This window comes from Oncorhynchus keta, chromosome 29 (genome assembly GCF_023373465.1).
Source record: "Oncorhynchus keta strain PuntledgeMale-10-30-2019 chromosome 29, Oket_V2, whole genome shotgun sequence".
In the NCBI taxonomy this organism is placed as follows: domain Eukaryota; kingdom Metazoa; phylum Chordata; class Actinopteri; order Salmoniformes; family Salmonidae; genus Oncorhynchus; species Oncorhynchus keta.
The window spans coordinates 46,010,240-46,023,154 of record NC_068449.1 but is presented as its reverse complement, the minus strand read 5'-3'; the positions used below and the strand labels follow the sequence as shown (position 1 = coordinate 46,023,154).

The window sequence follows — 12,915 nt, the reverse complement described above, 5'->3', positions numbered from 1 at the left end:
GGAACACTAAACATCATTTAATTGAAAACACAGTATAAAATGTAATTTGTCTCACCTGAAATTTTACTTCCAATTAAGTGCAACCATAATAATTTCAATGTCACGGACAACACTTCAATAACGACGTTGACGACAAAAGTTTCACCGATATTGAAATTGATGGACAATGAACACATTAAGCAACACATGGGCTACAGTAATTCTTAACCACAATGTAAATTTATATATTGCCTGTATATGTACATAGGTACACACATATAGAGTACATAATACACCACATGATGATTGGGGGTGATTCCGTTGCAATTCAGAAAGTACACGGAAATTCAAATTCTCTTCAATGCTTTTCAATTAGCAAAAATTTGATTTGGAATTGTGTACTTTCTGAATTGACCGGAATTTAAATGGAATTGACCCCAACCTTGATGTTTACACACACACACACACATAGATATTTACCGTACTTGATTCATGGTTCAAATGGGAAAATGCATAGATTGAAATAGTCACAATAAATGCCACAAGCCGGCTCTAAATGAGTTTCCAACACACTTAATAAACAGAGTTTGGTCCTTAAAAGAATAGAAACAAAAAATAAATGCGTATATACTTATTTTGTTCTTTAATGATGGAAAGGGAGATGGAAGAGAGGAATAATATCAATCCATGAACAACAACGACCTCAGGTAGGTGGGGTGGGGGGAATGATACATTGCCCTATGAAAGGTTGGTTGCAATCTGGGTCCAGAGAGGGTTAGGGTAGAGATACAGCCGTCTCAATTCACCCCCTTTTCCCTCGGACCTTCAACATTAACAGATCTCTGGTGAAAAGCGACATGGTGGATCGTGGAAGCTCCACCAAGACACTGCTTTTACGCATCCAGAGCCTTCAGATCTGCAAACGCCGAATGAATGGTTAGTGCGAAGGGGAGTGGTAGGGACTGAATTGAGACATCTAATAGAGCGAAGGGGGTTAGCGGACCAGAGGGGCCTGCTTGAGGGAGATGAGGACAGAGCGCATGCGGGACACGTCTTTTGCCTGCTTGCTGGACTTTGGGTTGAAGTCGCAGAGGCGCGCCACGCGCTCCCACTCGGTGCCCGGGTTGTTCTCGTCCATGTCCGACAGCATGGCCTCCTCGGCCGCTCTGCAAGGCAACACGGGAGGGGGACAGCGCTTTAGAGAGGGAGGGAGCAGGCCTGGGCCCCAGAGATCAGCAGAGTTTTACAGAGGGCCTTACTGCTGTTCACTTACACACCTCCTCCTCTGCAACACCACAGGGACAGACATGGGGAATCCCCATAGAAATACATGCCGAATGGATCTAAACTACCTGCATGACACAAATCAATTTGGTAGTTGACAATAACGTAAAAATAAAAAAGATTAAATATGAAAATGGTGCCATTTTAGCATGGATTTTCCAGCGTTTTAGTCAAACAGTTTTAGTGAGGTCTGAATCTAAAATCCTTTGCTTGAGGAGGAAGTGTCGAGTGGACAGCAGCGGAAACCCAACTACATTACATCCAAAAAATAAACATTCTCCGGGTGGCCACATCAAAAACAGATGAGAACAGGGTTGGATAAGATCATACAGCATGCCCCCTATAACCCCAGTCATACAGCTAGCTAGTTACCTGCTTTTCCCTGTCAGTCTAATCAAGGGGTTTTGGGAAAAAACAAGCGCAGTTTTTTTTTGGAACGGTTAAAACGCGGTTTGGTTGGTTAAAAATGCAGTTCGTCACAGAACTGGGGGGGTGTAACTTGCCTTTTGGTTACGTTCAAATATTCTCTCAAGATCCAAGTATAGCATTAGGAATATGTTTTGTTTTATGTCCTCTATACTTGTGCTTGATAAGTGCGCTTAGTGGCAAGTTCCTTTTCTTTTTAACAACCAAAACCTGGATACCGGAGACTTTGCCATGCATTTAGCTGCGGTTGGAAAGCAGGCCATTTGAAATGCAGCAAACACTTGATATAATAACCATAAGAGACTTGATTGACATGTCACAATCTTCACACCGATACCGAACCCAAAAGGGCATCTAATTCCACTTGAAGGCTTAGCATACATAACTGAAATTAAATAAATAAAAAATGATAGTGCCACAATCACAATAAGACATTTTGAAATGCAAGCCAGGGGGAATAGCAAAACCCACCCATCCACCCACCCGCCCAAACACCCACCCACCCACCCAAACAAACCCACCCACCCAAGATAGGACACTTCCACTGCCAAAGAGTTAAGAAAATTGAAAGACCCCCTCTATAAACTAGAACACAATACACAGAGCAAAATGGGGATGAGAAGCCAATGAAAATTCACTGTCACCACGAGACTACAGGTACGAACAGGACTAGTGGACCAAACGTATCACAGAAGGGACACCCAGCTTCTAAAATCATTTCAATTGGCAGTGGATTTTGTATTCATCTACAGCAGGGCTCTCCAATCCTGTTCCTGGAGAACTACCCTCCTGTAGCTTTCTAACTCCAGTTGGAACTAACCCGATTCAGCTTATCGACCAGTTCATTATCTTTAAAAAAAAAAAAAATTTAAAGGGTTGGAGCGAAAATCTACAGGAACAGGGTTGGAGAGCCTCGACTACAGTCTAGTCTAATTGTGCACCACTATTGAATATTGTCTTGCCATTTTTCTAGGCTAATATACACTTCTCCCTACTAGGATATTGTCTTTTTGTTTTTTTACTTAACTGGTCTAGGCGGTAGCAAGGATGGTTAATGTGTGTGCTTAAAGGTGCATAGGAAAAGAAACAAGGAGAAACAGATCACAAGTCAGATATATAGAAATGAAAAGTAAATGAGCTTTATGCAGATGACAAAAGCCAGCATGCATTTTCCCAGAGAGAAAAAAAGTCATTTCAGGGGGGGGGGGGCAGATTATTTTTCTTTTTCTGTGCACTAAGTGTGCTTAGCTTGCAGCCTTCATCTGCTGTGCCATTGAGTTGGTTGGGTGAGGCAAAAATACGTGCCCCCTTGGTCTCAGTAGCCGTGGGTCTTTGTTTTGGCAGAGACAAGGACGTTTGGTTATATGGGAACCTTTGCTCTTTAGCGATCGAATTAATTCAATGGCAGATAGATACAAGGGCTGCAAGACTAAGAGTGCGAGTTGGGCAACAAGAGTAGCATGTCATTCTATGGTAGACAGTGGGATGCTAGTAGCTATTAACAGATTCTAAGCAGATCACATTCGCATGTTTGAAGCAACGGTGTATCCAATGAGCTTTCAGTTTAGAAATACAGACATACTAGCGACATCAACGCAGCAGTTGACTGTCTACATGCAGGGCTCTGCGACAGTATCAGGCTACTGAAATTAGACTTCAACTGTTGGATTTTGTCATAAGTCGCCTCGTACGAGCCTTGGATTGTGCTAGCCAGAACAGCTCATCAGAACAGGAGCCCATCTCCACCCTGGACAGGACGCTAGTCTATTGCAGCCCCCCTCCAAATATACATCTTTTAATGCAGAGTCTTAGTTTGACCGTATTTGGTATGACTCGGCCAGGGATCGAACTCCCAACCTTCCAATCTCAGGGCGGACACTCCAACCACATGGCCACCAAGTTGGCGTAGTCATTCTTAAAAATTGTAATGGCGCTCTCCAAATGAGGGATTCAGAGTGTCCGTTCAACATTATGTCAACCAAAAGACATTCTAGTACAGTACAATAGCTATTGCATAAATAACTCCTATAAAAATACAAAATAAACACCCATCTCTGCAGTTATTTGCGCGAGGGGGGGGGGGGGGGGGTATTCTAGAAGACACTGAAACAGCAGAGATAATGTTGTGATAATGTTGGAAAGAAACAGCCCTCCAACAACATGGTTGCCTTTGCACAGCTTTTCAGGAGCCTTATTGAACCCGAAAGGCTGCAGGTTACCAGGTATAAATCAGATATAAATAAAAAGCCTTTCTAATGGCAGGAGATCTCTTAACTAGTATTTAACAGACTAAAGTTAACCTTCAGATTATATGCCTGCATATTATATGAAGGTACTACTATATTGATAGGACTGTTAAGAGTTGGAGACACAGTTGCTTGAAACAAAACTACAGTCTTAACTCTACTAGAGACATTAGCCACACGGTATCGACACGCAGCTGAGGTAGTAGCTATACGGTTCCGTCAATACATTTAAAGTAGTGCGTCGCCAAGTAACACACCTAACCAATGTTTTTCTACATAGCGTCAATTTCTATAACTAGTTGTCCATGTGCACATATGAATAATACAAGTACAGATGATTTAAAAAGGGACCTAAGAATACAAAAACATTTGCAAATGGCGTGATGAGATGATGGGACATATAGATGGATCATGGACGATGTAATTAAACAAGACCAAAGTAAAAGAAATGGCCACTCGATTTACTACACTACAGTTATGGCAACATAATTCATACGGAAAGTGAGCATTAAGCATTAAGGCTGATGCAATGACATTCAACAAACAAACATTCACGGCATTAAAAAATACAATTTTAAAATAAGAGACACCTGGTGGGTTTAAATGTCGCAAAAACAGTCACGCACGCTCAAGATAAAGTCTACTTCTTTGAAAAATAACGTTTAAAAAAAAAAAATGAAGGGGGAAAGCCAAACGTAAAAATCAGAGTTAAAATGGAAGATGCGGCGTGCGATTGACGTCACGTGGGGAGAAAAAAAAAAAAAGAAACAAATGTTAGTTTAGCAACATACACATAACCAATCAGGTCAGAGAAGGGCTGTTTGTAGAAATCCTCATCCAGAACCCTGGGAGACACAGGGGGATGTCCCAGAGGAAAGCAGCAAGCAGGAGAGAAGAGAGAGAGCGGTAAAAAGGAGAAGAGCAAAAACGACAGAACAAACCCAGCCCAGAGCTCTCCCTCGTACAGTAATCTGCGTCCAAAACGGCACCATATTCCCTACCTAGTAGCACTACTTTTAACCAGAGACCTATGAGACTACATAGGGAATAGGGCGCCATTTCAGATGCACCTATATACAAAAGAGACTACAAACAACATAACAGAGGCAGGTTAGAGGTAGCTAGACACGAGACAAGAGACTGGAACATTGGCTGATACATTATTCAGAGCAGAGGGAGGGAGTTGATATTATAATTCCTGACCTCATCTAGATATTTCTGAATCTGCCGTGCTCAAAAGGCTTGTGGTTCAAGGGTCAACTCTGGGGTCTCGTCATTTAGCAACAGCTGTTTCACCTCTTAGCAACACCATGCATGACTTGGATTGCCGCTCCAGGTCATTATCAGAAATAAAATTACCCTGAGAATTAATATACATGATAATTTTTCATTCTGGAACATACTACACTGATCTTTTTCACTGGTCTACCAGAGACTGCACACAGCTAGCCTACATCTTTTCATGTAGGCCTATATAAACATTAAAACACATAAGAGGTCGTAGAGAACATAGAGGGACCAATAGGAACAATTGCTGCATAATAACTAAACTATTCTGCAAGGAGATTTCTGCAGAGTGTCATTTACACTCAATGGACAGGGTTTCCTTTCGACGGCTCCTGTAGAGAAAAGTGAGTCAGTGGACAAAAGGTTTCCTTGGAGTCCAGTGGGGTTTTTAGTCCTCCTGGCTCAACCCGGGCCGTTTCTACATAGAAATAGAATGACTGGACTCTTTCTATGCATTTTTACCTGTTATTCACTTTAGTCTTCTCCAGCTGCTCGTCCTGTCGAGTGTGCCACTCCTCCAGCTCTACCTTGGCCTTGTCCTTCCACTCAGACTCCTGCTTACGAGAGTTAGCGTCTGGGGAAGGGGAAATTAGGAAGAAGAGGTCTTATGATTCACACAGTACATGCAATTCTCTTGAAAAATTACATCACAAAAAAAAAGAAGACTTCTAAAAACCAGGGGCGATTTCAACATCAGCAAAAATGTGCTCAGTGTTTTTCTTGCACTGCAAGTCAGGCCATACGTTTTCCAAAGATTGTGGTGTTAGAATTGGGCACTCGGCGCTTTGGATTCAACTGTAAATAGTCACATTGGTTCCTTCTATTCTATTGTTAGGCCGCTATGGCCCTCCAGCCAGGATATACCAGGGGCCTCTCCTTACCTAGGACCTCCAGCCTCTCTCGCTGCTCCTCCCTCCATTTACGCAGGCTCTCTGGCTCAGCCTGCAGCCGGTCGGCACTGGAGATGGCGGAGTATGCATCAGACGGGCCATTGCTCTCCTAACAAACACATGGGTGGTGTTCAACAGGGCACACTGTAGCAACGTTAAAACGTGTCTCATTGGACAAGTAGATAGCAACTCCCCCCTTTTCTCACTCTGTTCCAGAGCATTTTCTTCCATTTTGTGCCTACTGAACACAACCACGGTCAATAATATGACACAACCATGGCATTTAGTATTTGTTAAAACAAAACATGCATGGTTAAGTATTCTAATGTTTTCCTTGAGTCGATATATTCACAATATCTGCTGTAAGACAAAATGGGAAAACACAAGATATTACCTCATTAAAGTCTCCATTGACAGCACCGTCCACTGCATCTGCAAATAAAATGAACCATTCATCACGAACAAAGCCATATCGAAGACAATGAAATGGGCTACATCATCAATTCACATCACTGAGTGGGTGTGTATCAGACCTCACTACACGTCTTACTCTAAGACGGATAGGATCAAATTCAGATTATGGATTTGTAGTTGTAAGCTTGCAAAAATACTACACGTTGGTTTGTTCTAGTCGGGTGGGTATAGTTCGTGGAATGTTCCAACATGAATCTGTTCCAAAAACGTTGCAAATAACAAGGTTGCCAACAAACACATACAAAGTTGTATAGCGGCAGAATAAGATACCAGGTAAGGAGTGAGCTATTTCATTAAATTCACTCATCACGTTAATTCCGAAATATATTTGTCCTCACTCTGGTAGCCTATGGACAAACATTAAGAATAAGATACGCGGTAAGTTGGTGCCTATTCGGCAGCTGGTTAGCTAAGTGAATTGATCATACTACTTTGTATGCGTTGTTTGTTGGTAACCTTGTATTTTACAAAGTGTTTGGAACAGATTCCTGTTGGAACGTTCCACAAATTATACCCACCTGTTCTAGTCTAGTGCCCTAGTACATAAATGCTTGGTTTGGCAATATCTTTACGATGAACGATTCATTCATTGGAACTAGCTAGCTAGCTACAGTTGAAGTCAGAAGTTTACATACACCTTAGCCAAATACATGTCAACTCAGTTTCACAATTCCTGACATTTAATCCTAGTAAAAATTCCCTGTCTTAGGTCAGTTAGGATCACACGTTATTTTAAGTAATGTGAAATATCTGAATAATAGTAGAGAGAATTATTTATTTCAGCTTTTATTTCTTTCATCACATTCCCAGTGGGTCAGAAGTTTACATACACTCAATTAGTATTTGGTAGCATTGCCTTTAAATTGTTTAACTTGGATCAAACATGTTGGGTAGCCTTCCACAAGCTTCCCACAATAAGTTGGGTGAATTATGGCCCATTCCTCCTAACAGAGCTGGTGTAACTGAGTCAGGTTTGTAGGCCTCCTTGCTCGCACACACTTTTCAGTTCTGCCCACAAATGTTCTATAGGATTGAGGTCAGGGCTTTGTGATGGCCACTCCAATACCTTGACTTTGTTGTCCTTAAGCCATTTTGCCACAACTTTGGAAGTATGCATGGGGTCATTGTCCATTTGGAAGACCCATTTGTGACCAAGCTTTAACTTCCTGACTGATGTCTTGAGATGTTGCTTCAATATATCCACATAATTTTCCTCTATTTTGTGAAGTGCACCAGTCCCTCCTGCAGCAAAGCACCCCCACAACATGATGCTGCCACCCCCGTGCTTCACGGTTGTGATGGTGTTCTTCAGCTTGCAAGCTTTCCTCCAAACATAACGATGGTCATTATGGCCAAACAGTTCTTTTTTTTGTTTCATCAGACTAGAGAACATTTCTACGAAAAGTATGATCTTTGTCCCCGTGTGCAGTTGCAAACCATAGTCTGGCTTTTTTCTATCGGTTTTGGAACAGTGGCTTCTTCCTTGCAGAGCGGCCTTTCAGGTTATGTCGATATAGGACCTGTTTTACTGTGGATATAGATACCGGTTTCCTCCAGCATCTTCACAAGGTCCTTTGCTGTTGTTCTGGGATTGATCTGCACTTTTCGCACCAAAGTATGTTCACCTCTAGGAGACAGAACGCTTCTCCTTCCTGAGCGGTATGACGGCTGCGTGGTCCCATGGTGTTTATACTCACGTTCTATTGTTTGTACAGATGAACATGTACTACCCCCAAAAGAGTTGCATAACATGAACTTGCTTCTGGCCAATGTAGCTAACTAATCGGTCAAGAATCTAACTTCCTGAAGACGACAGTTTTGTATTAAAGTCCAATGGTCATTGGGCCATATATCAAATTGCAGTAATGAAGTGGCCAGTAATGTTGTTGGTGCAGTGGGATCATTGGGAACACACCAATGACAGGAAATAGACGCAATAACTAGCTAACCGGTCATTCAAATACACTATATTTTCTGTTAGTTTATTCACGACACTTCACAAACATCAATATATCAATAAGTAAAGTTACGTTATTAACTAGAATATACACATATACACATGTAATGTAGAGACTAACTTAGCGAAACTAGCGTCACCTTGCGCATTACGAGCTAGTTTCCCGAACATTTTAAATAGATGCTCTGAAATATTGGATCCAGCCAGCTAAAATGACGTTACATGTTTTTCGCGTAATCTCTTTCCTTTAAGTCTCCCGCAGACAGTCGACGTAGCTTGCTAATGTAGCTCGTTTGCTGGCTAGCTAGCTAATTAAGATGGCTAGCTAACTGTGTACACACTAGCTGGCTAGCCCATAGCTAATCAGTTATAGACAATTTGCTAGGCTTTGACCCAGCCGAATAATACGAACGAGCTAGCTACTGTAACTTGCTAAATTAAGAGTTTTTAGAACACAGTTACCGTTTGCATCGCCTGTCAGATTATTGTCTAGCGACGTTGGAACCTCTCCGCTGTCCAGGATGCTGAATCCTTCGTCGTTCTCAATCCCCGCGATCTCGCTTTCTTGCTGGGCCAAGAATGCGGCAGCGGGGTCTTCGTCCGTCCCATTGCCGGCCGCAGCCTGTGGTGCGCTGAGCATGTCAAAATCCTCCATATCTAGCTATTTGATGGTGGTGGCTAGCTATTGATAACGTTACCGTATGTAATGGGGGAGTAGAGCAGTGGATCAGCTCGGGAGGAGACAATGAAAATGCGGAAACTCTGGCAGGGCCAGTCAGAAACGAGGAATTTTTATTGACTGTGCTGTGCACCAACCACACAAGGAATATGATTGCACCTGATATGTAAGGGTCCCATGATCTAGCGTGCGTTGGGTTAGGCAATTTTGCATCTCAGGGTTGTCAAAAAAAAATGAATTAGAATATTAGTCATTTCATGAATAGACTCTATATGCAGGGTACAGCAAATGTGCATAATATAAAAATATGCACTATAAAAATATGTAAAGCAAAGATTGGTTCAAAGAAAAACAATCTTATTTTATATATCTTTAAAGGGCAAATGGGGAGATTAATAATAATAATAATAATAATATATGCCATTTAGCAGACGCTTTTATACAAAGCGATTTACAGTCATGTGTGCATACATTCTACGTATGGGTGGTCCCGGGAATCGAACCCACTACCCTGGCGTTACAAGCGCCATGCTCTACCAACTGAGCCACAGAAGGACATATACTGTCAGCTTTGCTAGCCTGTGATCATAATATTCAACTCTCCTGATGTTAATTTAATATGTATAATCAATGGGTTATGGGATGTATCTGATATCTATAACCAATTTGATACACTTCTCTTTTCACTCAAGTGGTCTATTTGATAATTGGTGCCTATTATGCATCACATCTGGCTGTGATTGGGAGTCCCATAGTGCGGTGCACTATTGGCCCAGCGTTGGCCATCATTGTAAATAAGAATTTGTTCTTAACTGACTTGCCTAGTTAAATAAAGGTTACTTTTTTAATTATTATTAACAATGAAGGAGTCATTTCTAGCCTGAGTGACAGTCTGTTTGCGCTATAATGCCAACTCTGTTTGGCTTGACAAAGATAGCAATGGAGTTGGCAGATCTGGGACCAGACTATAAAGCAGCTACTGACAAGAAACCCATAGAAATAACCCACTTCTAGTTGGGTAAAACTATAAAGTCAAACAGACATACAGTGCATTCAGAAAGTATTCATACCCCTTAACCTTTGTCATGGCCTACATACAATACCCCATAATGTCAAAGTGTAATTATATTTTTCCACATGTTGACAAATTAATAAAAAATGAAAAGCTGAAATGTCAATACCCCTTTGTTATGGCAAGCCTAAATTCAGGTGTAACAATGTGCTTAACAAGTCACATAATAAGTTGCATGGCACAATATATTCCCCACCAGACACACCACTGTGGGTTTCTTTAGGCCTACTGTACCCAAACCAAAAACGGATTTAATCTGTCGCTTAGTTATGTATAGAACCATTTCATTTTGGACCAGAGATTACTCAGGCAAAAAGTTTTAAAAAACAGAAACAAATTAAACAGTGTCACAGGGCCTCTTTTCTTTTAAAATATCTAATACACTGTACTGTGTATAATACTATGAATACCTATATATTAATAGTGTGTAAGAAGTATTTTTGTTTTCTTGACAATCTGACTCTTATTTTTAATTGATTCTAATATTGTCTGTTCTTGTCTATAACTGCTCTGTGCTCTGTCATGTCATTTATGTTTTGTGTGGGCTAAGCTAAACGATATATTTTCAAAGATTATCTTTGAATCCTAAATGAACCAACATGAATGAGCATTTTTTTTGTCACACCCTCATCTGTTTCACCTGTCTTTGTGCTTGTCTCCACCCCCCTCCAGGTGTCGCCCATCTTCCCCATTAACCCCAGTGTACTTATGCCTGTGTTCTCTGTTTGTCTGTTGCCAGTATATTTTGTTTCGGCAAGCCTACCAGCGGAGTCCCCGTGCGCCTGTCTTTCTCGATTTGCTCCACCATCCCCTTCCTTGGTTACATCATTGCTGCAGGGAATGTACAAATGGATCCCAGGAAGGTGAAAGCGGTGGTGGATTCGCCTCAGCCTACGTCCAAAGTGCAGCTGTTTACTGTTTCCTGGGATTTGCCAACTTTTATCGCTGCTTTATCCGGGGTTACAGCATCTGGCTTCCCCCCGTCTGCACTCACCTCTCCCTAGGTTCCGTTCATGTGGTCCCTGCTGCGGACCGGGCGTTTCGGGACCTCAAGCACCGCTTCACCACAGCTCCCATATTGTGTCATCCTGACCCATCCTGTCAGTTCGTGGTGGAGGCCGATGCTTCGGATGTCGGAGTGGGGGATGTCCTGTCCCTTCATTCTGCCCTGGACCTCAACTTACATCCCTGTACCTTCTTCTCCCATCGTCTCAACGCCATGGAGAGGAATTACAATGTCGGGAATTGTGAGCTTCTCGCGGTGAAGATGGCGTTGGAGGAATGGAGACACTGGTTGGAGGGGGCGGAACATTCTTTCATTATGTGAACGGATCACAAGAATCTAGAGTATCTCCGCACCGCCAAGCGTCTCAATTCCAGGCAAGCTAGGTGGGCTCTGCTTTTCACCCAGTTTAACTTCTACCGACTGGGATCCAAGAATATTAAGCCGGATGCGCTCACGCCGCTATAGCCCCGTGGCTACACCCTCGAACCCTGAGACCATCCTTTTCACCTTGTGCCTGGCGACGGCACTCAGCTGGGGAATAGGGAAGCAGGTCCATGAGGTGCAGCATCCCCAGCCGAACCCCAGGGGGGCCCAGATAACCTGATGTTTGTTCCCGTCCCTCGGTCCTGGAGTGGGCCCACTCCTCCAAACGTACCTGCCACCTGGGCTCCCGTCGGACCCTGGCCCTTGTGCAGCAATGCATTTGGTGGCCTACCATGGTCCCGGACGTCTCTGCGTTCGTCGCCGCCTGCACGATCTGTGAGCAGACCAAGACTCCTCGGCAAGCTCCGCCTGGTCTCCTTCAACCACTGCCTGTCCCTCACCGTCCCTGGTCTCACATATCCCTGGACTTCATCACGGTCTCCCCCCGTCTGATGGCAACAACCCAATCCTGACAGTAGTGGACCGGTTTTCCAAAGCCACCCACTTCATTCTTCTCCCACAGCTACCCTCTGCCAAAGAGATGGCTCAGCTCATGGTTCAACACGTCTTCCGGATCCTTTGAGCCCCGGTGGACATGGACTCCGACCGGGGTCCTCAGTTCTCGTCCCGGTTCTGGAAGGCGTTCTGCACATTCATTGGGTCATCGGCCAGCCTGTCCTCCGGGTTCCACCCTCGGTCCAACGGCCAGTCGGTGAGAGCCAGTCAAGACTTGGGGATGCCTCTTCGCTGCCTTGTCTCCGCCAACTCCACCACCTGGAGCCAACATCTCATGTGGGTTGAATATGCCCACAACACCCTGATCTGCTCTGCCACTGGGCTCTTTCTTTTTGAGTGTTCCCTGGGTTATCAGCCCCTGCTCTTCCCGGAGCAAGAGGAAGAGGATGGCATACCCTCGGCCCAGATGTTTGTCTGCCGCTGTTGTCGTATCTGGAAGAGAGCCTTATCCCCAGTGTACTTGTACCTGTGTTCTCTGTTTGTCTGTTGCCAGTTGTTTTTCATCAAATGGTTTTCCCATGCTCCTGTCTTTCTCTCGTTCTTGTTATCTAGCTTTCCTGTTTTTTTACCATTCTGCCACAAAACAGCTGGCAGGCTCAGGGTCAGGGCACTCTGGATTACTGACCTCTGCCTGCCCTGACCTGTCATATAATTAATTGATACATCATACATTTAA

The 12,915-nt window shown here is 43.4% G+C and overlaps 1 protein-coding gene across 3 annotated transcripts; it reads right to left on the bottom strand.

The window, feature by feature from the left end:
- Positions 1–200: 200 nt before the first annotated feature.
- LOC118362995 (clathrin light chain A-like) lies at positions 201–9,306 on the bottom strand. Of its 3 annotated transcripts, XM_052486659.1 has the most exons (7): positions 9,006–9,306; positions 6,507–6,544; positions 6,104–6,221; positions 5,685–5,796; positions 4,727–4,780; positions 2,717–2,752; positions 201–1,145 (listed from the first exon to the last, which is right to left on the bottom strand). In XM_052486659.1, the coding sequence occupies exons 1-7, from the start codon at positions 9,196–9,198 to the stop codon at positions 974–976; spliced, it is 723 nt and encodes a 240-aa protein (XP_052342619.1). In that variant the 5' UTR covers positions 9,199–9,306; the 3' UTR covers positions 201–973. The 3 variants fall into 3 exon arrangements, with proteins under 3 accessions (XP_052342619.1, XP_052342620.1, XP_052342621.1); XM_052486660.1 differs by lacking the exon at positions 2,717–2,752; XM_052486661.1 differs by lacking the exons at positions 2,717–2,752; positions 4,727–4,780 and having other exon boundaries at positions 9,006–9,301.
- Positions 9,307–12,915: the final 3,609 nt, after the last annotated feature.

Excerpts from the sequence above, each read along its gene's own strand:
- LOC118362995 (XM_052486659.1), bottom strand. The coding sequence starts at position 9,198 with ATGGAGGATTTTGACATGCTCAGCGCACCACAGGCTGCGGCCGGCAAT. Across the intron at positions 5,797-6,103 it reads AGAGAGGCTGGAGGTCCTAG|ACGCTAACTCTCGTAAGCAG; the intron begins GTAAGGAGAGGC and ends CCCCTTCCCCAG. Across the intron at positions 1,146-2,716 it reads CCTTGCTACCGCCTAGACCA|AGCGGCCGAGGAGGCCATGC; the intron begins GTTAAGTAAAAA and ends GTTGCCTTGCAG.